Below are 26,500 nucleotides of genomic sequence, written 5' to 3' on the forward strand. Positions count from 1 at the left end.
TAAATTTTGTCTTACATTTTTTGTTGATTATTAAGATATAAAACTTTCTGAAACTGTTATTTATTAAACATGAATAGATCAAAGTTACATTTACCAATGCATAAACTAATGTGTTTACAATGAATACTCATACTTCGCACATCAGTTCGTACACCCTGCATTTACAACATTTTAAACACCCTTTTGCATGGTGTTTCATAAAAAAATCAACAAAATCTCCCAAGAAGATGCGGTTTTTATTTCATTTTGAGCTGTTTCTTTGTCAGGTTAACATAGCCTAATATTTTGCTAAATATTTTTATATTTCATGATATTCAACCTAAAACGTCTATATTGATGCAGTGTGCAGTGGCTTGTGTATTTTAATTGCAAAAAGACTCAGTTACTTACTGCAAACAACTATAGCAATATTAGATATATGCCAGTGTTTAATAAATTGAAAATGTTTAAATTTATAATGTAAAGTATTATGTATTTTTTTTCTGGCTCCAGTTATCAACCCCTGCTAAATCTTTTAATTTTGCAGGACTGGGGCTGGAATTGCAAAAAGTCAAATTTTTAATTGGGGCTGAAGCCTTAGTCACTTCCTTCCGAGAGTGCTGCTATATTGACTTGTAAACAGATTGAACATGCGAGGAGTGCTGCTACATTGATTGACAATAGGCAGAGCAAGTAAGAAGTACTGCTACAGAAACTGACAAATAAGCAAAACATGCAATTAGTGCTGTTACATTGACTGAGGGTTCGGTTTTAACAGGTAATCTATAAATTAAAGATAATTTTTAATGTTCTTTGACTTTTTCTGGTTTTCTAAATTTATTTTTATTTTTTAAATATGAAGTTTAAATTTTATTGTTATATATATATATATTAGGGTGGTTCAAATTAAGGTGAACATTTTTTTCAAACTAGAGTGGAAGCTCATAAGGTGCACAGACCCTTGCTTTATATGGAGGATTTTTATAAAATTAAACTTTTTTTTAATTTAAAAAAAGTTTAAGGGTGGCACACGGCCCCAAAGTACTTTTTTTTTACCCTTTTTGATATTTTTTGACCCATGTGTGCCACCCTTCAATTACCTTAATAAAATGGTTTTTCTATATTTATTCTTACAATGACTGATATAAGAAAAAATTTGACATTCTTTTTATCTTTTTAAATTTAATAAAAAAAAGTAATTAAAAGACTTAAGACTGATTTTGTTTTTAATTTAATGAAGCTTTTTATTATTTCTGTACACAAAACTGTTTCCATGACATGTTTTAATAAGATTTAACAAAGCTTAAACATGGGTAAAATGGTTCTTGCATGATACTCAATGAAGATTGTTTTTTAGATTAAAAAAAATTATTTAAATTTATGTTATTATAGTTCATTTAAATGAAATAAACGTAAAATAAAAAGTTGTGCCAAAAATTCTTGGTAAAAAAAGAAATAGAGCCAAAGAAATATTCTTACTTAAAAAAAACTTGGAAGACACTATCATCTATTCAGTTTTCAATTGTTGAAGACATAACCCAGTATTACTTTTGCCTACGAGAGTCCAAACCATCCGTTTCTCTTTAAAATTTAGTTTGTTGTTCAAACAAAGGTTTGACATTTACACCATATTGTCCAAAAGCAGAAGGAATTTGCTGCATTATATATAGGCTGAAGGCTCCCTGGGAACTTGGAGGACACAGAACTCGTAGCATACAAAGATGTTTTATGGTATAAACTACTAATTTCTTTCAAAAATTAGTTATTTATACCGTAAAAAGTTCTTTTAACATCTCTCCTAAAATTAATATCTAATTGATATTAATTTTAGGAGAAAAGTTGAAACTCTAATAATGAAATATAAAAAGCTCACATTATGAGCAAGATTCACATCATGAGCAATTGAGGATGAAGTGACCTTTTTAAAAAATCTAAAGAGGTATTTTGGTTCGTACATAACATAAAAATCATGATTAATGAAATAACAATGGATAGAAAAAGAACAAAAGAAACTAAATGTATGGACATTATGTTTTTGAAAATGCATAAGAAAAAAAGACATAGTTGTCTAGGCTGTAATGTTAGCTTTAAAAAGGGTGTTGAGATATTTGCAAAAAAAAAAAATCTAAAAGTGAATCCTCAGAAATAGAAGACTTACATATGTCTTATATCTCAGAAATTGATTTCACTGATTATTTTATCTCAGAATGCAATGACTCTGTTAAAAGTGAGCTAAATGATAATATCCACACAGAAAAACAAAGTATAATACTGCCTAAAATATATTCTGAAGCGTACAGTGATAACTACTGTAGTAGAAGAACTTTCTGTCAGCCAGCACACTGCTGTCATAAGCAGTGTTATAGCTATCTCAGGAGAAGAAATAAAGGATTTTGTTTATCTGAATCATCATCAAGCTTCATCCACTAAATAAAGATTAGCTGTACTGTTTAAAAAGATTATGAAAAGCTACTAGGCATTTCTCATATTGATTCAAGTGTTGTAATAATGCAGTTCAAAGCAGTTTACAAACTATTAAAATCTTATGACCTCAGTTATCATATACAGTGTATAGGTTTTGATACTACTGCTTCCAACACTGTAAAGCACCACGGAGTATTAACAAAAATGGCGCATACTTTTAGGTAGCCACTACTTTTCTTTGCCAGTAGACATTTTGTTTTAGAGAGACATATTACCCACTTTAACAAGATTTCTCCCGGTAGTAAAATGTATAGTCTAGACAATTAGCTCTTTAAACACCTAAAATCATTAATGGCATTGTGTTAACGTAAATTATATTTTCTGTTAGAAGTCATCCCAAACTAATCTGAGGAAAATATAAAAGAGATATGGCTGTGTTTTTGGGCATCTTTTACACTCAGTGATTCCTTAGAGCAGTATCTGCAACTGCTGCTTCATATCAGGTTAAAAATAATTAGTAGAAATAAGAAAACAGATTAAAAAAATAGTTGTTTAATAGATGAATTAATCTAATTTTGTTAAAATATTTTGTAGAACATGAAAACGCTGTGGCAGATGAAGAGGTTCATTGATATAAACCTTTATGGAGCTACTTCAACAATAAAAATGTTTGGCAGGCACAGCTGGTATCTTGATTCTGTTTTAGTTGTGCTTGATTTAGCAGATGAACATCGCCCGGACAGAGAATATATTCCCAAAGCATTGTACACTATACTTCTCGCAAAATCTAAAGTGTATCCACTTGAATGTGTTATGGTAAATACAGACCTTCTTCACTCTCTAGAATTTTGCACAAAATTAGTCTCCATCTCTTAGTGCTCAAGTAACTGAGCAATCTTGGCTTATCTTTGGTTAGATTAGGTATGGAAAGAGTGAGTTGCAGTAGCTTAAGATTCCTTCACAGTTCTGGAAGTTCAACTATTTTTATCTTGAATTTGAAATTATTATTTAATTCCTTGATATGGTCAATGATTCATCAGAGAGGGCCATTAAACTTGTTAGAGAACTGATTGGAAAAACAATCAAAGAGAGGAAAGACAGGATTTGTTCTTTTTTAACCATTTTTATAAAAGAAGTAGGCAGGAGGAAAAGGAAACAGCTTTAGTATTAAGCACAATTGATAGTATTTTTAAACAATAGTTTGATAAAATTTTAAATTTTAATATTGCGTTAGTTTTGTTTTTCTTGCTTGTCCTCATGCAACTTGAAAGAAAGATATATTATTAGGGGAGAGCTTATCCACCTTATTTTAGATACTTCATTAAGTTTGATATCTAAAATAATATAGCATATTTTAATAACTTATTTATAATTTACTATATTCTATAATTTACTATATTTAGACAGTATTCTTTTAGAATTTGTTCAATTATATACTATATAATAAAAGTAATACTATATAATAAAAGCTATAAGACTATATAATAAAAACAATATTAAATATTTTTCTAAAAACCATATTTATATTTTTGGAATAAAAAACTTAAAAATATTTAAGTACCAATACAAGACAAAAAAGTTTTAAGTATTCAATATATAAACTAAATCAAAAAGTAAATACTAACCTATTGTAACCATGTATTGTAGCATTGTATACTAGACTATAGTTTATATTAGTTGAGTAGATTTTAATAGGTTAATAGAATAATGTTTAGGCATAATCTGATGTTTTTTATTTTTTTCGTACTCTAAAGTCCTTAATAAAGGGGGGCGGAGAGGGGGATTTATTAATTTTTGTATAATTAACACCCATCCAGCCCCTCTTCCCCTCCCCTTCCCCGTTTATTGTTATCAACAACAACAACAAAAATCAGTAAATATTAGAAAATACTTGTTTTAGTCACTGATAACAGCAAAAACTTTCAGTGTAAACAGGCTTTAAAAATCGCTGACCAAGTAAATCTTGACTTTTTGAAAACTTGCTTTTGGTGTTTTTATTGACCAAAGTATAAAACTTATATCAGCGTATATCCTTTTTAATTATTATAAAATAGTTATTAGAAAATGCCGATTTGACCGCAAGCCACGCGATTGGCTAATTAAATTGTTATATGCGTATTTTGTAAAAAATATTAGTTTGAATTTATAACCTGAAATTTTTTATAAAAAATACTTATACTGTAACTGTAAATTTGTTAATTAATGTAATATATCAGATATATTATCAGGAGCGGATCCAGGCCGTAGCAAGTGTAGCAATTGCTACAGTCAGCTCAGAATTATTTTTCTCTTTTTATTTTTTACATACATTTTTTTTTTATGCTAAAGAAAAAATAATTTTAATAAAATGTGAAGGATTCAAGTTGTCAAAATGCAGCGCTTAAAAAATTTATTCAAAATTGTAGCTGAGCCAAGTTGACTATGTTACGAAAATATTTCATTCGGAAAAATGAAATCCTTTACTAAAAAACCCATGCTTTTTAACGGGTTTAGTCTCACATGCCCATAAATTTTTGAAAGAATGTCAAACATTTCGGAGCGTATCAACTTAAATTGAACTGGGAGTTAAATAAAATGGCAAATCGACTGTAGCAACAGTAGCAAAAGTCAATTTGTTATGTTTTGAAACAACTCTATACATACCCCCGATAATTTATTTTATATTAAGCCTATTTACCTGCAATCTTTTTATTAACAAGGAGGTTACGTGGTGACTTAAAGTCATTAAGCGAGAACCTGTAGCAAAAAAAAAAAAAATTGTGTTGCAAAGACAGAAATTCTGTTAAGTATCCACTCTCCGCTTTTAAAACTTTTTTCAATGATATGGATAGCAATCATCAACTGAAAAGGTTTTATAATTATAAAGACTAAATTAAATAGCGCCGTCTGTTGGTTTCTTCATTTAGTCTATTAGGAAAATGGTGAAATTTGTTTATGCTTATGAAAAATGGTGGAAATGTGTTTATTGCTGTTCTATGAGTTGTTTATCATTGAAGAAGTCAAACGATTTAAAAATATTTTTAAAAATGTATAGATATCCAAGAGACCAAAAGAAGAAAACACATTGGGTAGTATGTTTACCTAATGCAAGTTTTAAAATGTCTAGCAACACTTTATTATATGATCTGATTGGCATCAAAACTTCAAAAAGGTTAAACAAAAATAACATTTTGCGCAATTTTTCTCTGAGATTTTTAGTTTGTTCTAAAATTGCAAGGAACTTTGTACTAATTTTTTATTTACTTTGAAAATTTCTACTAAGAATTATTATTCTCTGTGACAAGGTGTATGTTATAAAAATGTTATTGTATCATTGATACTATCAGAAAGTTGCTGTTTTTGGAAAACTATTGATATAAATTCTCTTTCGAAAAGTGTTTTAACTGTTATGATAACTTGTAATACAAGTTATATGTTTAATGGTTCTAAATTTCTTTTTAAAATGTTGTGAAAACCTGTAAACTCCTGATTTTTATGTGACCAAATTTATTTAACTACAGAATCAGTAAGAGAGTCAAATAGCAAAGCAAAGGCAATTATATGTAATAAAATCTAACTCTAATACTTAATGAAAAACCTTGGTTTACAACAGATGGAACTCTTTTGTTGTTTGACTTTTGTCCAGGTTTTTAAAAACGTACAAAATAATGGACTCAAAAAGCAAAACTTTTATTTTCTGATAATACTTACAATTTTCTTCTTAATCACCCTGAAACTTCTACCATCTCAAACTTTAACTGGTGATTTTTTTAAACTTGCCGTCACATAATGGAAAAATTTTAATCTAAAAAGTGTGGGCACACATTTTAGGTTCAATAATGATCAAAAAGCTTCCTCAGAGATCTAAATGATAAACAAAGAAAGTTTGTTTTAGATATTTGTGATACAACATTATGCTTGAAAAAAATCATTAAAATAGACATGAAATATCAACACATCACAAGCATTTCACAAATTATACACGTGAAGAAATAGTCTAGCTGATTAAAACGTTATTAAAAGAAACACTTTTGTTACAAATATGTTATGTTAGGAAAATTTTTTACAGAACTAGTTGAAACAGAATTTAAAAATTGAAGAAAAGTATCTTTAGACATATTTTTTAAGTGTTCTTTGAAACCAAAGAGTCTCTTGTTTACATTTTTTTGCAAACATGTATTTTGAAATTATGATTTCCATTAACGAATGTGAAATTTTGACCAGTATGTTTAATTTTTTAAACTTTGGTCAATATGCAAAATCATTTGAAATAGATGGATTAAAAAGTCATTTATGACAATACTGTTCAATGGCTTTTCTTCAATTTGATTAAAGATAAAGTTTGTCTGAATTCCATACTCAATAATTTTAATGCATTACTTAATTGAAATTGAGTTTTATCATCAAAGTATACTTTCCTATATTAACTTATAAAAAACCATTGAAAACTTTCTACGCCAAAATCAAATAAAGAACTATGTTATTTTAAACAAAGAACAACCATGTTAAGTTTGTCTTGTTAGGGTGACATTTATTCATTGACACTTTTGTTTTTATTAATTGCTGAGATTTTTAAATTGTAATATGCCTGAAGCTTGCTGTTTTGGGATTTTAAAAGCTCAGGGCCGTCTTAAGGCCATCGGGGGCCCTAGGCTAGACTTAATTTGGGGGCCCCCTTTTTCCTTAGTAAAAAAATTAAATCAAATACTAAAATAGGAAACATTTATTAAAGCAATGATAAAATTTACATGTGACGTTTACGTGATTTTTTTCTTGAAAATTCTTTAATAATATCATCAAAATCAATGGTTAAAAGAACATCTGATTCAATTGACATTAACGACAAACAGTTCAATCTTTCTTGCAGCATGGTTGAGCGGAGTTCATTTTTTATAAGTTTTAGTTTTGAAAATGATCGCTCGCCAGTGCAATTTGAGACCATCATTGACAGAAAAATTCTAAGGGAAATTTCAATATTTGGAAAAGTTGATTCCAAGTGGTCTCTTTTTAATGTTGAGTAAAATTCTGTAAATGAATGTTCATCTTTTGAAATGTAATATTTAAATTGCTGGCACTCAAAAAAAAGTTTATTTTCATTTATGTCCTTCTTATAAATTTGTGCTAGGTTTGAACAATGGTCTTTTAGTTCAACATTGGCAATTGTTTGAATGTTTACTAGAAATCCAAAATTGTCATTGATCTTCTCATATGCTGATGTTCTTTTTTCTAAATTTGATGTTAGTGAATCAATAACAGGAAGGTATGTTTCAATTTTGAATTTATAACTTCCCTGAAATTCCAATTCTTCAGCCTCACCATCAAAGAAGGCCATACGTCGGCTTCTTTTTTTTGTTCTTTTTGAAGAATCTCTGTAGTCAGTGTTTGGAAGCAAGATTTTGGCTTTTTCCTGGTAATTCTCAAATTGACTCCTCAAATCTTTAATGAAATGCAACAATGACTTTAGAATCCGAATTGCAACATCCAGGTTTAAATTTTCTTTCTGTAAAATCTTCGATGTTTCATTAAAATGACAAAGAATATCATTCCAGAAAATTGTCAGAAAAACAATCTCAAAAGTGTTCATTTTCGTGATGAGATTTTGAGCATCATTTTGAGTTTCTTTTGACTGACTTATGTCCTTGATCAAAAATTCAAGTGCTTTTTTAATCTCATCATAACTGTCATGCAGACAAATCACAGCATCTGCACGTGCTGACCATCGAGTTCCAGAAAGCTGTTTGACAATTTTTTTGCCTTTGCCAACAAAAGACAGAAGCACTTGCCAACGATGAGTTGATGCAGAAAAAAAGTTGTAGAGGCATTGAACAAAGTCAAAAAAAATAATTGCTTCTAAACAACATCCAGCTGCACTGTTGCCAACCAGATTTAAAGAATGTCCAGCACAAGGAACAAACAATGCTGATTCACTTTTGTCTTTAATCCTCTTTTGTAGGCCTGAGTACTGTCCTGCCATATTTGATGCATTATCGTATGACTGCCCACGACAGTCAGATATTGAAATTTCATTTTCTTGTAAAAAATTCAAAACCACTGTTTCTAAATGTTCAGCTCCATGCCCGTGAATGGGAACAAATTGCAAAAAACGCTCAACTGGTGCCAAGTCTTTAACATATCGAACTGTAAAAGTTAATTGATCTACATGTGACAAGTCTGGAGTTGAGTCAACGCTGATTGAGTAGTATTTTGCTTTTTTTAATTCAGAAATTATTTCGCTCAAAACTTTATTTCCCATTAGGCATATAAACTCCTCACAGATATTGGCGGAGAGGTATGAAGTATTACCTTTTCCAGAATTTCCATGTTTTTTCATGTGTTCATGTAGGAATGGGTCAAACTGGCTAAGTAACTCAAGAGTTCCTAAATAATTACCATTTTGCTCTGAACCAATGGTTTCATTGTTTCCACGAAATGGCAATCCTCTTGATGACAAGAACTTTACAACTGCAACAATTCTTTTCAGCACATTTTGCCAGTACAATTGTTCGTTATGTAACTGTTTTAATAATACAGAGTCAAGCTGGCCACTTTCTCTCTGCCAACTGGAGTAAGTAAGCATATTTTTGTGATGTTCAGAACCATTCTCGTGTCCAGATATACATTTTAAGGCATTTTTCCAGTCATCAAATCCAGTTGTGGAAAAATTAGAGTGTTTGCTGGAGAATAAGGTACAAGCAAAGCAAAAAACAGAACCTGTTGAAGGTGAGTATAATAGCCATTCACGATTGACAAATTCGCCATTGTGTAGTTCACGTCTAAAGCAAGATTTTGATAAGTACCTTTTTTTTCCGCAACTCAACCTTTCCGAATTTTTGAAGCTCCCATCATTGTTCTGGCACATGGACGGGCCATTAGAAATCCAAAATGGTTGAGCTTCTTGGGATAACTGATGCCACAATGCTGGGTCAGTTTCTTGAGTAGTTTTTGTTGTTGCGTTTGGATAAGTTTTAATTTGATTTGATTCTGGCTCCTGTGCTGGTTCTGACTCTTGCTCTGGTTCTGGCTCCTGCTCTGGTTCTGGCTCCTGCTCTGGTTCTGGCTCCTGTTCTGGTTCCAGTTCCTGTTGAATTTCTAGAGTTTCATTTGGCAACAAAGCACTATCAATGCTTACGAAATTTGAAGTTGGACAAAGAAATACATCTTCGGACACAACAGGCTTTGACTTTTGTACCAAAAGAAATGATGTCAAAGGAAGATATTTTGAAATGTCTTTTTTTGCTTTAGCGGCTTTTTTCCTCTTTGTAGCACCACTTTGATAAGTCCGATTAGACATGTTAAATGACTTTTTTTCAAAACAGATGTTTTAAGTTGATCACAGCAATTTCAAATTCAATCTAATGGGATATTTTAAGTGCTTGTATTTAACACTTCTTATCGGAAAATTTATGTTTATTTTCGGACGCATGCATGCATTTTTGCTTATCAAGAAAAAAAAAATTCCCTAGGGGGCCCCCAAACTGAAAAACTGATACTTTTCTAAAAATAATTTAAAAAAATCTTATCAAGAAAAAAATTATTCCCGAGGGGCCCCCAAACTATGATTTCTTCAGAAAATTTAGAAATATAATTTTTTATTTATATAAATTTGAAAAAAAATCCAGACACATTTTGGGGGCCCCTAAAAATCGGGGGCCCTAGGCTGCAGCCTACCTAGCCTATGCGTTAAGACGGCACTGTAAAAGCTTATTTATTTAAAGCAATATATTTTTATTTAAAAGTTTAGCTACTTTAGTTCTATTTTTTATTTGATTTGAAACCTTTTTTTTTCATTATTTGATAAAAAGTTTATAGTAATGAAGTGTTGAAGTTTATTATAAAGATATGACAATATTTATATATTGTTTTTATAAATTTATATAAATCGTTACAGTGTCTAATTTAGTTTTCAGATATTTTATAAAGTAAGCCATTAAATAAAGCATAATGTGTTTTAAAATAAATTTTGATCAAATAAAATTGAATTTTAAACAAATTTAGATTAAATTTGTCGTTTTTATTTTCAAATATCAACCTCCAATTTTTTTGCAGACCAAAACATTTTAACAACGACAAATATTTTGTTGATTTAAATATATAGATAAATTTGTATGATAATGTTTTATGTACTAGGGGTCATCCATAAATGATGTCAGTGTTTTTTCTCAATTTTTCGACTCCCCTTCCCCCATTTGTCAAACTGTCAATTTTTTGCAAACCCCCCGTTATATATGATGTCAGTTTTTGTGTACTCCCCCCCTAAAAAACAACAAAAACGCTTAAAAACCATTGATTTATTTTCTGACTAAATTATACGTATATATAATAGTAGATCTCATCAAATTATGTTATATAATAGTCGATATCTCATTAAATAATCAACTAAGCAAGTAGTATTATATATCTTTAATATAATCATCCCATGGGTTGTTGAAGTGATCATCAATTGAAACAATAGATAGTGAATGCTCTCCGCGCTCTAAAAGGATATCGTATTCTTAAAGTACAATCAAATTCGTTGCGTCAACTGCATTTTCATCTAACCATTCAGCAGTTTCCGAACTCTTCTGCAAGGCGAGACTGCCAAAAATTCTGTCTGACGCTTGACAGCGATACGAACAGGTTGGACCCTTTTGATTAGAGGAAGTGTTAAAGCAGAAGAATGGATAGAAGCGTGCTTTTTCAGCATAGCTTGAGAGGCAAAGTAGATATTGCACTTTTTACAGATTCTATCAGCTGGGCTAGACTGAATTAATGGACAAAACGCATCATACGGCAAAATTGGAAATCCTTTGGCAGTACGAGGAAGAATACTTTCAATGTTTGATGTGATAAGCATAAAGACTGGTGATGGAAACAGTTCTTTTGCTCCTTCTGAAACATCTACTGCTTTGAGCCCGTCTCTCGTTTGGTTGACAGGGACAGGTGGCGGAAGAAATCTTGCTCTAATTAGAGTAAAGTAGGAGCTACTAATAGTCCAACAACGAGAACGATTTTCAAATTTCACAACTTGAGTAACATATTGACTTGTACGAAGATGATCGGCAATCCAACGTTGATCTTGTAATAAAAGGCTCCTTGACTCTAGCTCTGAATTGTCTGGATCAATATACTCTGCAATGATTGGATAACCGTCAGTTTGTAGATCAGACCAAATATTAGCCAAAGCCTGTTTAGCAAAACCAAAGTTCTATTTTTCTAAATTTTCATCTACTGTTCTGCCTGAATTAAAAGATATGTTGGTTATTATAGGTTAAAAATTATATTAATATTTTTACAAATTAACTTGTTTCAATGTAATTACCCTGAGAATTAAGATAAGTTCCGTAATGTTCGTGCGGAAGAGTCACCCAAGATAATTCTTTAATTAGAGGTGCCATGCGTTGCTCAGCTCTGTTGAATGCACTGCGGCCTGGAGCGTTCGTCATGATGAAAAGAGCGTTAAGGTTATTCTTCAAGAAATGGTGAATCCCAATTTTAATTACTTTCTGGTATCTGGGATTTTCGTCGGGTTCTCCATCGACGCTAAACACAACGATAGGCTTAACCATATTAGTTTGAGGATCTCTGGTAATAGAGTCGAATTCTTTGGTATCCAAGAGCCGCTAAAAGTCTAATCCATGAGCGAAGGTGGTCGAGAATGCGTGTTTTCCTGATCGAACAGCAATGTAGGTAGGTCCAGAATAAGTAACTGCATCTGTTTTTCCGAGACCATCTTTTTTGATTGTAATTCCAGCGTATACAGATGATATGAGCTAGTGTTTAGCTGCCACGACCCAGCAGTGGTCCGGGAGAGTTACCCGGTACTCCAAATGGATCATCAACGGCACCTGTTTTTTGGCTGCTGTGATTCCAATTGGCACTCTAGCCTTTTTGTCTTAGCTAATGAAACACACTTCATCTGGCCCTAAAATAGAACAAACTTCTTCCACAAATTTTATAGTTGAACTGCAAAAGAGTCCGTCAACATGTTTTAAATGAGATTCATTCTGAGGACTGATCAATCTAACTGGGACTGTTTTGACGTGTCTTTTGCCTTCTAATGTTCTGTAACTTCTCCTAATTAGACAAGAATAGAGGGCGCTCTTGCTGATTTCAAATCTAATTTTGTTCATCTTGGATGTCAATTCGTCGAGAGTTTTAATGCTCTAAATAATAAAGAAATATATTTGGATATAATTAACTTTTTTACAGAAAACGGGATTTATTTTGTAAATTATATTCAAATAAAATCTTGAAATTAGTTGTTAACATTTCAAGGATATTTACAATAGCGCAATTACTAATTAAGAGTAAAATTCTAACAAATACAATATTAACAAACATAGCTAAGCTATCAATACCCGAAGAACCTCTGACCGACGTCTTTCATCAGTGGACGAATCATGGAGAGCAATATCCATAACCACCTTTAAAAGAAGAGGTTGATCTACTTCTAATGACGGTAGACCAGGTTTCTTTCTGATTTTTAGTTTTTCTTTGACTTCTGGATGCTCCAAGCAGATTTCATCCATTCTAGCTTTTTTCAGTTCTCTAGTTTTCTTCTGTTGAGCTTGATCATACTTTTTTTTGGCCAGTTCTTTACATAGATGAGCTAGTTTCTTCTTTTTCTTTTTCAAATCATCCTCTTCAGCTTCAGCAATGAATCCACTTCTCTTTCTAGTCTTCATTCCAGCAGCTTCATAATTTAAAGCTGCAATCTTAGAATTGAGTCAATCTTGAGCCACTGTTTTTTGATTTTTTTGATTTTTCGTGGTCAACAAACTCAAAGTTAATGCACTTTATTGATCATCAATAACAAATCGCTCATTGGTAGGCTCAACAAACTGTGAGGAATTCTTTTCAAATTCAAGTGGAGTATACGTGGGGCAGACTGTTTCGGAGTATTGGCTTAAAATGATAATTGCTTGCTCTTAAACTTCATTGCCTTTTCATTAAATAAATTGATTAAATACGTTACTCTTGATTCAAGATCCTTATGCACCGTTTCTCTTCTTTTAATGAACTCCATATACTATGGACTTCTTTATGGGTATTAGCCTTTTTTCATCGGAATGAGCATTTCCATAGGAGACCATCAATAAGTTAAGTAATGCGGTTTTATCCATATTTTAATATTGATTTATTAATATTGTTTACATCACAATCAGAATAATGATTTTGCTCATCGTTAGCGCAAGCTTTTTAAAAGAGTTTCTTCAACCCGCTAGGGAGAAATTAGCGTTTTGAATTTTCAATAGACTTAGTTTGCATTGCATCACGTTTTACAATCAACTAAAGAACAATTAGAGTTTCGTATTTGAAAAAACAATGATTTAATTTCAAAAAATGACAAATTTATGAGTCTGCTCATTAAAACTCAAAAAATAATTTAAATTAACATCATTTTGGCCTCACCACCCCCTCCCATTGTCAATTAGTGTCAAACTTTTCAGCACTCCTTTTCCTCCCCCCCCCCCTCCCCTATATTTACTGGCATCATTTATGGATGACCGCTTATTTGGCATAAATACATTGACTGGTAATAAGAATACCAAGAACTAAATCTAAATACATTGACTGAGGATAAGGGTTCAGTCAGGGTTTTATTAATGATTAAAAGTCACAAAAGACAAGTAAACCATCATCTTGTTAAGAAGTATTCAGTTTAATAGATGGTTTTAACGTCACGTAAATCAAATAACGTTCTTCCGCTCAAAACGGATGGAAGAAGAAAGCAGTGATAGAGAATCTCATGTATAACTATAAGCCACTGTACATCCAAGACTGGTGCGAATGGTGTGCTATACCCTCCCCCACCCCCTATTAATAAATTTTAGTTCATTATGTCTGCAAGTTTAGCTCTTTTCTCTCTCAGACCAGTAAATCGGCATATGTAGATCATATATGTAAATGTAAAATCAAATGTAAAATGCAAGGACCTTTTTTTTAAAGAAAAAAAAATATCTATGCTATTTTTGCTACACCCAATAAAAATCCTGTATCCGCGTCTGATTATATATGTGTTGCGATATGATTATAACATATATATCAAATACATTATATATGTGTTGCGGATTTAACCCCAGCGTTATCCCATTCCTCAAAATTTTTCACTTGCTAGTAAGCCTTTATATCCTATTGTTAATTTTGAAATATTCTATTATCTCATAATGCGGTTAATACTGCTCTAAAACTCAGTTTTATTGTTCTAAGGCCAGTTCGTAGTCAGGTTTCCCAAACTCTGTGGTAGCTCTCAAAGAGGTTGATTCCATCAACAGCTGTAAAATATTAGAGTATTAACAGCCCATGTTGCGCATAGATGGTGTCCCTGCTCGTACTTTTAGTGTGCATTGTCAAGGCTCCTTTTAGAGCCGTTTGTTACGGCTTAGGGTTATTAATAGTAATAAGGCAATTACTTGGACTATTAAAGAGTGTACTGAGTACTATCTATGCTTTGAGTCAAGTTCTTTAACAAATTTGAAAATGACTTATGTACACAAAAACTGTAAACACAAAAAACCATCGTTATTACCATGTTCTCTAAACCTATCATTCACTAATATTCGTGGTCTTCTTAGTGTTGATGGTTATTTTTTTAATTCGTAAAGACTCCAATAGTCACATGCTTGGCCTGGGCATTTACATTCCTAAGAAATCACCGATTTGTCGGGAAACTAGGTTTGAATCCACCGACTATTCTTTTATGTGCTTTTGATTAGAACCACTTCACTCTATCGTTTTTACACTTGTTCTTTATCGCTCTCCTTCATCTTAAGACTGCACTCTTTTTGATGCTATTGATGATCAAATTGACCAACCCCTCCCTCTTTATCTATCAGCCAATATCGTTGTTATTGGTGACTTTAATGTTCATCACACTGAATGGCTAGGCTCTTGTGTCAGTGACTCTCTAGGCGTTAAAGCTCACAACTTTTGCCTTTCTAAATCTCTAACTTAAACAGTCAACTTTTTAACTCGCTTTCCAGACAACCCAAATCATTTACCTTCTTTACTCGACTCATGCATTGTGTCTGATCCTAGTCAGTGCTCAACTTCTCCACATTCACCCTTAGGTGCTTCTGATCACGGTTTGATCTCTCTAAAACTCATTCTTCTTTATCATCAGAATCCCCTTAGATCCATTCCTTGACATTTTTATCACTCCAACTTCTGTATCTAAAGCGATTTCCTGCTTAGACTCTCCTAACGCTTGTGTACCTATTATAATCTTGGATAAGTGCTCTTTGGGGCAGTTGTCTATACTTTCAAAACCATTTAACAAGTGCTTATCAGAGTCTTGTTTTTTAGCCTGCTGGAAAGCGGGATCTGTAATCCCTATTTTCAGAGATTCTGGAGAGCGATCTTTTTCGTCTAATTACCGTCCCATTTGTCTTCTTTCTATCATGAACAAGGTTTTTGAATCTTTAATTAACAAAAACTTAATCTCTCATCTTGAATCTAATTACTTACTTTCTAATTATCAATATGAGTTTCAATCTTCTTATTTTACAGCTGACTTCCTAACAGCAATAACCGATAGGTTTTATCAAATTAGATAGAGGTGGTGGGGTTAAGGCTATCACTCTTGATATTTCTAAAGCATATGATAAAGTTTAGTATGCTGGTGCTCTCCATGAGCTTTCTTCTTACGGTGTATCAGGTAACAACGTTAACATTATTGAATTTTTCCTTCCCAATTGTAGTATAAATGTTATCCTTGATGGACAGTACTCTTCTTCATATTCTATACCTTCAGGGGTTCCTCAAAGTTCTATCCTCGGTCCTATAGTCTTTCTAATTTACATTAACGATTGCCAAGATATTCTCACATTTATAGTACCATTTTTTGCTAATGATACTACCTCTTATTCTTGTCTTGATAAGAAGCCAACACTCTCTAATTGCTTGGAGGGGGCATTCCAGCTTGAAAAAAATCTCACTTCTGCTACAGCATGGGGCTCACGGTGGCTGGTGAACTTTAATTTAGATAAAACCCAATTTTTTTCAGCCAATTGTTATCACAATAATTTAAGTCTTTCTTTATTTTTGAACGGTAATGTACTCAATGAGTTATCTACCCTTCAACTTCTAGGATTAACTCTTACTTCCGATCTTTCTTGGAAACCATATATCACATCCATTGCAAAATTAAAAAATCTCTATATTGTGCTCAAAACTTTCTTACTCTGGATTCTATTCTTTATCTCTATAAATCTCAAAACCGTCCTTGTATGGAATAACTCTTGCCATATCTTGGGCGGATCTTCCAATGTTACCCTTTCTCTCTTAGAAAAGGTGCAAAAACGTAAATTGTAACCATAGTTGGACCTTCTCTTGCAACCAACCTCCAACCATTATCCCATTGTCTTAATGTTGTTTCTCTTTCTCTTTTCTACAAATACTATAATGGGCACTGGTCTAAAAAGACAGCTTCTCTTGCGCCACCAACTAAAATTCATTTTCGTGTTACTCACCAATCAATTAAGTCTCATCCGTGTTCTGTGACTGTTCCTAGGGGCTCCAAAAACTCTTTTTTGTCTAGTTTTTTTCCTCAAACATAACTTCTTTGGAATTCGCTTCCTTCTTCTTGCCTGATTCATTTAATTTAAAATCTTATAAGTCGTCTGTCAATCGTTATCTTGCACTATAAACTTCGTCTTTTCTCTTCCAGTAACTTCCAACTCTAATGGTGGTTACTTGCAGCCTTGTTGGAAGCGAAGATATTGAAAAAGAAAAAAAAATTTATTCTAAACAAAAAAGTAATACTTCTTAAATTACAATGAGCTTATTTAATTGTAAATAAGATTTAACACAGATTTTTTATTAAGTTATAATTCAAAATGGAAATTTGAAAAAATGAAGAAAGTAAAGATTTCATTATATGTTTTTCTGTTTACTACAATATTCTTAAATACCTGTGCTAATTATCTATCTCCAGAATTGAATCTGCAGAAATGTATAGCTCTGAGTCTTTTCTAAATCTAGAAATCAGCAGGATTTAGCAATCTTTTTAAATCATAATATTCTCTTGTCCATAAGTATGATAACTTTGTCAAATCTTTTCTTTTTTTCCTTCTTAAACAAATTAACTCACAACAAAACTGCAAGCAATCACTAATTAAAATCACTTTACACAAGGAGTTAGCTAATCGAGAGTTAATAAAAAATAAAGAAGATAAGTAAAGAAAGCAATTGATAGAAGATTTAAAATTTTTAGTCGTTAGGAAAACATGGAGACAGGAAAGAAAAGCACAGATATTTGTGGGAAAAAACTGGATAAATAAAACTTTTTTTGACTTTGCTGAATGACAACTCACACGATATTGAGTTTTTGTTAATAAAACAAGTGATGATGGCTCACTTTAGAAGTGGCCATGTTGTACTTGTAGAAAGAAAGAGTGGACTTGTTGAGCATATGGAATTATTTTTTTAACATACATTTAAATAGCAATCAAATAGTTAATAAATTATTTAAATAATCAAATAGACAGCAATCTAGATATGTTAATAAGAATTATTTTCTACAATTTTGAATAAAATGAAGCCAATAGCAAGTTTTACAGAGAATTATTTTAAAAAAGCTAATTCAGTAAAGTTTAATTTTTGCAAGATTATTTGTTTGTAATATTGTTGGACTTGGTTTCAGCGTCGCAACTTCTTTTTAGGATTCTTTTTTATTATTTATAATTACTATTAGTAGATTATTCATAAGCTAATTTTGTCACGAGATCATTTTTTCCGTTCGTTAACTTAAAAATATATTACAATGTTTGATTTTTTTTTGTGATTACAAAATTTTGTGCATTCAAAAAACATGCTTGATTTCTCTACCACAGTTTTTAATTTCGCTGATTTTACTTGTTAATTGCATTTATTTTTTTGTGTGCTTTGTTGTCAAATTAAATAGTTGTTTAAAATAAAAATTTTAATAAGCATTTTTAAGGTGTTTACAACACCCACCACCCTCCCACCCACCCACCCACCAACCCACCTCTTTCTTCTTCTCTTCTCATTCTCGTGTCACCTTAATTTAAATGTAGATATTTTTTGAAATATTTATATTAGATATTTATGATACTGTTGTTAAATAAGATGTCAACATATTTATCAACTTAGTTATCGTATTAGGATCTGTGGAGCTTGGAAGTATGTACCTCTCGTTGTATATTAAAACAAAGCATATAAGAACCATTGCATATAAGAAACATTGCATATAAGAACCATTGTTCTAACAGCTCTACTAAACTATGTCTCAACTTAAGAACGAATTTATTAAACGAAGTTAAAACTTTTGGCGATAAAGCAGTTACAAAGTCAGAACTTTGGTTGACAAACTTATAATTTTATCATAATTTCTTTAGGTTCCACCCTCTTTATACCTTCCATCGACATTATGCAAAAGCATGGTAGAATAAAAAACACAAAAAACAGAATTTCAAGTTTATTTCTTTAGTAATGTGAAATGAAGAAAATGGATAAAAGTTGCGTTTGCACACATTCTAACGCAGTTGATCTTACAATCTTTAATGCAGTTGATTTCAAGTTAGCAACCACGCAGTAACGCATTTATCTTCAAAGCACCACTCACAAATTTTTACGAATAAACATGGTTTTTTTTTTTTGCTAAAAACTTTATTTTAAGTTGTAAATAATTTCTTAGTAGTTTTACATCACCAAAGCAAACGTTTAGAAAAAATAGAAACTAAAACAACCTCTGCACACCAGATGATATATCACACCCTACTTTTAGTTTTGTTATTAAAAAATTTTGTTAATTTTGTTAAATCGTTTTATAAAATATTTTACGTGCATTTACCAGGTTATTTTAAAAAAGAAAAAAATATGTATCGACTGAAAAATATTTTTGCAGGTGAAATATACATTGACTGATGGGCTTGGAATTTGGCAAGTAGTATATTAGTTTTAGTTCCGAGCTTTTTTTTAGAGCTATTTTTGTTTTTACTAAAAGATTTAAACTTGTCGAGACATTTTAGGGAGGGAAACAATTTGATGCAAGAACTTTATTTATTGAATGTTTGTAACAACAATTTTAGTGTTTTTTGTATTTACTAAGCTGTAAGTTATATTTACTGTTTTTTTGTTTTTTTCCCTTAGCTGAAAGTTGTATTTATTGAGCTTATTTATTGAAAATTTCCCTGATCTTAGAGTTGTATTTACTAAGCTTTGACTTTCTGATCTTCGAGTTGCATTAGGTTTGGTTATATTTATTAGAACAGAAGATGCATGTTCTAAAGGACGCGCAGGTTCGTACTGTTGAACCCTAACAGGGTGCCCCAAAAAAAATTATGTAACATTGTACAACATTGACATAATACAAATAAAAAATTTAAAAAAATAATTAAAAAATATGTAATAATAAAATATATAATATTTAAAAGATAAAAATAAGATAAAACCTTTCGAAATCGTAGGATTAAATTTCATTCTTTATGATTTTGATTGAAACATTGAATGGCAACTTATTCCAAGTGGTAACAACTCGGAGAAATTATATTTGCGGATATCTTCAAGTTGGCATTGTTGTTTGCGCATCATTTTTTATTGCTGTTGTGCATCATTTCTCAACAAGGCGAAAGGGCAAATAGGACTTTGCGTTTTGTTTTTGTTGTCAATAAAAAGGAATACAGATTTTCAATCAACCATGCACAAAAGTTAAAATTGGTAACTCATATTTCACGAACCAAAATGTAAAATTTTGGTTCGTAGAATATATTTCACCACAAGGTACATTCCTTGGTCCAAAACTCTTTAATACTTTTATGATACCACTATACAAATATCTGAACATAATCAATGTTAACATTTTTGGATACTCAGATGATCATCAAACCTTAAACGCATTCCTTCTTTTATCTCGATATAATGCACTAGTCCTAGATATACCAAAATGTCTTGAATACATGTCTAAATGGATGAGTGAATCATTTTCTGTATTAATCAATCAAAAACAAAAATATTAGTTTTGGCACCACCTTGCATTCAAACAGTTATTGTTATTAAAGGTACTTCTAAAAAGGAATGCATTTCATTTGTTGACTCAGCAAAAAGTTTAGGAGTGATACTTGACAATAAATTATCTTTAAAAAACACAAATAAATAAGATTGTTAAAAACTGCTACAATATATTAAGCAAAATATTCAAAATAAAACAAATCTTATCGCACAAAGATTTGTGCATTATAGAATGTTCACTAATTTTTGCACAGCTAGATTATTGCAACTCCTTTTACATTGGAATTGAAAAGTCACCATTAAAAAAACTGCAGTCAGTTCAAAATTGTGCAGCAAGACTGGTATTTAAAACTAGAATAGAAAATCATGTAAACGACCAGGATTTTAACAAGTTGCGTTGGCTAAAAATTAGATAAAAAATATATTTTAAGGTCCTTTCAATAATGCACAAATCTATTACTCTGGAAGCACCAACGTTATTATGCAATTTAATTCACTGTTCAACGTCAGAAAGAACACTAAAATCAAAGGAATCGTTTTCGTAATCGAGCATTATCCCATTATGGGATAATGCTTGTCCAATGTCCTAAACTTCGCAATATACTTTCAAACATCATCCGTGACTAAAAAAACAGAGCTATTTATAAAAAAAACTAAAATCTTTTTAATGATGAACTATTCCATTTAATGGTGAACTATTTTATTTAATGGTGAACTATTCCATTTAATGGTGAACTATTCCATTTAATGATGAACTATTTTACAAGAAAACTCTTGAATGTTAAATAAAAATCTCTTGAACATTAATATTAAAAATTTTTACTAATATAATAATTTGGTGCAATAATTTTACTAATATAATAATTTGAGCAAGTGTTTTGCCAATTTTATCCACTACTTTTTCAAAAGCAGCCGAGGCGCAGTGGTTAGTGTTCTGGCTCCCAGAGGTCCGAGGTTCGACGCCGGCTATAGCCCAATAAGCGTCATTGGTAAGGAAGGAGGCGTGAACTTCTACATAAATGCTCTCCCACGGTGCTCCATGATAAGACTGTAAGGACTTCTCGGAGCATCTAAATAACTTAATAAAAAAAATACAGTAGCGGTGGGTAAACATATGTATTTAATTGAGACCAAGTTATGCAGAATTTTGAAGCAGGTCATGTTTTAATCGTATTGTTTTAAACGACTACAAGTCAAGCGAAGTCGACTATAGTAACTAAAATCAAGCAAAGTCGACTATAGTAGGTAAAATCAAGCAAAGTCGACTATAGTAGGTAAAATCAAGCAAAGTCGGCTATAGTAGGTTAAATTGCTAAGGTGCAGCATTTATTTTCTTTTTCTGTGAAACATTTTTGCGCGTTCTCAACTCACTTTTTTTTTTTACTTAAATAATTTGTACAAAATTAAATGGCGACCAAACTGGGAGCAATATTTTAATATTGGTCTAAAATATGTAGTTAAGGCTCTTCCTAAAATATTTGAATCACATGACTTTAAAATTTTAAAATTTTTTTAAAGGGTTTTAAAATAAGGTGTGCCCAGCATAAGCTGCGTTTGAAATATGTTTTTTATAGTTAAGATAATTTTTATAATTAAGATTATTTCATTTTCTTAAAGAACCAGGCGCCATCTTTTGCAGAAAATACTGCTAGCAATAGGTATGTGACATGTTTCTGACCAGTACAACTTTATCAAGAACATTAACAAAGTGGTGGCTATGATCCCTATTGCAAAATGAACTGTATAATTTGATATCATCGGCATAATGCTTTAAAGAGCAGTCAGGATTGTTAACTATAGCAAAAATATAGTTAATATATAGAAAGAATAATATTAGACATAACATGCTATATTTAAAAACTCCACTAGTAATGTTAGTTGGGTTTGACAATAAACTTTTTGATATCTATTGACTAGAAATTTAGCAATCCAATTTAATAATTACTTCTTCTGTTAAAAAAAGTAAGCATGGCTAATAATTTAGAATGAAATGCAGAATCAAATGCTTAATTAAAGTCATTATATACAACATCTGTTGTTAAATATTTTCTAATGCAATACCCGACTATTTACAGATTCTATTGCTGTCTGAAGTAACCTCAGTTTGCGGTAGTCAGCAAAAAAGAATTCTATGTGAAATTTAGAAAATAGAAATTTTTTTTTAAAAAAAAATTAAAAACTTAGTGTTATTTTTTCATTAGCAACTTGTGTCAATCAAGTGTCTATAACCGCCTTAAAAAAGAACTTAGAAACGAAAAATGGCCTTCTTCAGGGGTTAGCAATCACAAAAATAAACATATTTCATTCCATTCAGTGTTTCAAGTGCTTGAAAGCAAAGGTTAGCTTCCAAATCATTCTTTGGATATGGTAAAAAAAAAAAATAATTTTTGAGTTTTATTTTATTAAAATTATTATTTTTCCATTAAGTAGGGTGGGCATGATGCCTTAACCAGCCCTCGGAATTAGGGTTGGCATAAAAGCCGATCTAAAAATATTTGAGAAAAATCGCTGACCTCGTTTTAATGTTTCATGGTAAAACCTTGCTATCAAATTTTTTTTTGCCGACTTGATGCCGACTTCAAGCAGATTAAGGTCGGCAAACTTTTGCCGACCTTATTTTTTCTAATTCCGAGGGCTGCTTAACAAAGTATTTCACTCAACAAAATCTTTTTTAATTTTTCTTCTTTTTTAATTTTAATGCCAACTTTAACTATAAAAAGAAGATATTTTTAAGATAAAAAAATTTCTTTATTACTGGTAATAATTTTAAAAACAAAAATGATACTAAGGGAAATCCTACCCCACGGCAGAGGAAAGATGCCAAAAAACAGGTATTTTCAAAAGAAAATTTTTTTAACTTGAGTTACTTTTCTTCAGACACAATTTACAAAGCTTACTAAAAATAATAAAATTATTTTCATTGACTACATATATTGGTAAAATATAATAGACAAACATTTCTTTATTTAGCTACTTTATATTCTTAAATAATATTATATAAGAATTAGAACTAATATTAAAACTAAATCTTCATTGGGCGTCTTGCCTCGCCCTTAGAGGTGGCTTCCTGCCTCATCACAACAAATCGTAACAAAATTCTAACATCGTAAGGCAGCTGTAAATGCAAAAAGTTTTCTTCATTCAATATTATAATTATTTTACTATAGAACATTGTAGAATAACTTGCCTACAAAAAATATATTACTTTACTTTTTTTGCACAAATATTGATAATATAATTTACTTTTGCAACACTTAGTAACTTACTAATAAAATCTTTCAAACTTTTAAATCTATTGATACGCACAGTGTTTTTTGGGTTGTTTGCCCCAAAGGGCCATATTATCCAAACCTACTAAGTCAAAGTTGAATTTAAAAGGTATTTTTATAAAATAATACGCGAAGAATTTTAGCTTTCTTTAGTGGCTGTGTTCTAAATTTTTGTCAAACACTAGTAACTTATTAAGGTTAACTTAACCTTTTAAAAGGTCGAGTTAACCCGAATAAGATTGGTCGATTTTTATCGGGCACTTTTTTATAACTAATTTAGAAAACAGCGCGCACGACAAAGTTGAATTACGTCACATAATATGTTATTAAAGACTGTGATTGTAAACAAATCACATTTTATGCGAGCTGTTAAGTTATGTACATTAACCACCTAGAACTTACACATTTATAGCTTTTTAGTTAATATTCAGCTCTATAAATTAAAGAGCTATTTGTAAAACGTGATGGCTATAGTTTCTGAAATACTTTACGATAAATGGATTTTACTTTGGGAGAGTTTTCTACAAACAATAGAACCACACTTACCTGAGCATTTGCATTGGAATGAATTATGCGTATGTTTAATTTTGTTTTATATGAAAAATTGCATAACCTCAACATACTGAACGTACTAAAAAGCATCAATATATGTATATATATATATATATATATATATATATATATATATATATATATATATATATATATATATATATATATATATATATATATACATATATTAATGCTTTTTAGTACGTATATATATATATATATATATATATATATATATATATATATATATATATATATATATATATATATATATATATATATATATATATATATATATATATATATATTAAAATATACTATACTATAATCCATAAAATTACCCGATATTGTAAAACTAATCATTCTTTTTATCGATTTTCTTTTTTCTAATAATTTTTATAATTTTATTTATTGTCAATATATTTTTCTAATTGATAAGTTTTTTCAAAAATCATTTAAGCTTTTACATATTTTTTTTTAATGTTTCTATGTTAGTGGACATTTGTTTATTATATGGCTGAGTTACGACTCTTCATTCACAGCAAGACACGTGGGTTAGAAAATTGGGAGGTTAGTTAACATAAATTTTTTCAAGAATTAATAAAAACTTGTTTTCATAATGTTTTGTTATAAACAGAAGTATGGAAAGGTAATTAACAAACCTTATTTTACAAGTTAACAGAATTTAACTGTCAGTTGCCATATCAGCATGTGTTTTGAAGTCATTACTGTTAAAAGATTAATTAAATTTGCATATTTCTAAAATATATATTATATATATTTTATACCTTGCATCATAATTTATACTGCATCATTCATAACTTTCTTATCATAAGTTTTTTATTTTTTTTGATTTTTTTGTATTATTTTTAAGTAAACAAATAAAATCTATCAGTAATCAATATATTAAAAATTTAATCTTGCTAGCAATAAAGGTTGTTAGTATAATTTTGAAAAATCTTTTGACAAAGGTTAAAGAAGGTAATTTAAAAAAAGCCAAATTTATTATTGATTGATAACATTGAAATTTTAAGACTGGTACTATTGCATTCTCAACATTCAATGTAACTTAATATATCAGTGTAAAAATAGCTCCATGTTGCTTGTGGATGGTGTCCTTGTTGGTCCTTTTGGTGTGCATTGTTGACACCAAATATAGTGTCTTCTATTACAATTTTAGATTTATTGTCAGCAATTAAGCAGCTGCAGTTTATTGCTTAGAGTCACTATCTATTTAACATCCTTGCTATCTATGTTTGAATTTATATTTATCTATGTTTCTTTGAGTATTTTCTTGTATATGAGTTTATGTTCAAGTTAATAAATTTCTTTCAAATAATTTAAATCATGGCGTACCTAAAAATATTAATCAAAACAGTCATTTCCACCAAATTGTTTTATTTTTTACAAAAATTTTTAAAGTAACTATTCACTAGTAGAATCTTATTCAGCTTTAAATTGGGCTCAGTTTTTCTGTTCTTTTTTTATGTGGTTTCAGGTCATGCTATAATCTTATTGAAACTTTTATTTTGTTCTTCCTTTGCATTAGATTCACCTTATTATTGTTTGTTTGACTATAAATCACTTTGAAGCTTGTTTGGATTACTTTTCATGGTTTTTGTGATTCTTTGTTTTTCTCTTAACTGAAATCCAATGAAATATTCTGAACTCAAGCAGGCAGAAAATTTTATTCTTTTAATTTTTGTAAGATTTCTTCATTGGTTTCAAGTCTTCTCATTCTACTGCATGGTTTTATCTCCTTTTTTTTATCTCCTTTTATCTCTTTTATCTTTTATTCCATTTTTTAAATCTTAATTATAAATTTTTTTTATTTGTTCCACAAGAAGCTGATATCTTTTGAAATTAAACCTCCTTTATAGCATTAGAGTTATGACTTTTTGAATCTGTTGTGGCCATACTTCTATAACCTGAGAAATGTTGAGTAATTGATAAAAAAACTAGTTTAATGGTAGTCTAGTTGCAAAAGTATCCCCCCCCTCCCTCCTTGATAATAATGATAAAGACATATGATGCTCTAGAGTTCCATCTAGCACTGTGCAATGGAGGAAGCTTGTGCCACTTAATTTTTGGTAATTTTTTATAATTCTTGAAGTAACTAAAAGCTTCACATAACTCATAAAGGAATTTGAAGTCACCTCGTCATCCCAAGTTTATGTAATGATTAGGCTCAGCTTCATATGTATAATTTTTTTTGAAGGTTTTCATAATTTTCGGTTAAGTTCTTCACAAATTTATAATCAAAACCAGGACTTGTTGATTTACAATTTACAAAATGATCTATAACCTATTTTAAAAAGAGATCCAGTATATGATGCTGACATCCTAAA

General features: G+C 30.5%; 2 protein-coding genes across 2 annotated transcripts in view; one reads left to right on the forward strand and one right to left on the reverse strand.

Annotated features, from left to right (window-relative positions):
• Nucleotides 1-7,126: 7,126 nt before the first annotated feature.
• Nucleotides 7,127-9,673, reverse strand: LOC136080401 (zinc finger MYM-type protein 1-like). The gene has a single exon (XM_065797018.1). The coding sequence runs from the start codon at nt 9,671-9,673 to the stop codon at nt 7,127-7,129; it is 2,547 nt and encodes an 848-aa protein (XP_065653090.1).
• A 14,254-nt stretch (nt 9,674-23,927) lies between these two features.
• Nucleotides 23,928-26,500, forward strand: part of LOC100205190 (sphingosine-1-phosphate lyase 1) — a 57,973-nt gene continuing 55,400 nt past the window's right edge. The window contains exons 1-2 of the mRNA XM_065798257.1: nt 23,928-24,175; nt 24,648-24,722. Coding sequence (XP_065654329.1) covers nt 24,065-24,175; nt 24,648-24,722 — 186 coding nt within the window. The 5' untranslated portion in view covers nt 23,928-24,064. The remainder of the gene's footprint in view (nt 24,176-24,647; nt 24,723-26,500) is intronic.

This window comes from Hydra vulgaris, chromosome 05 (assembly GCF_038396675.1).
Source record: "Hydra vulgaris chromosome 05, alternate assembly HydraT2T_AEP".
Classification (NCBI taxonomy): domain Eukaryota; kingdom Metazoa; phylum Cnidaria; class Hydrozoa; order Anthoathecata; family Hydridae; genus Hydra; species Hydra vulgaris.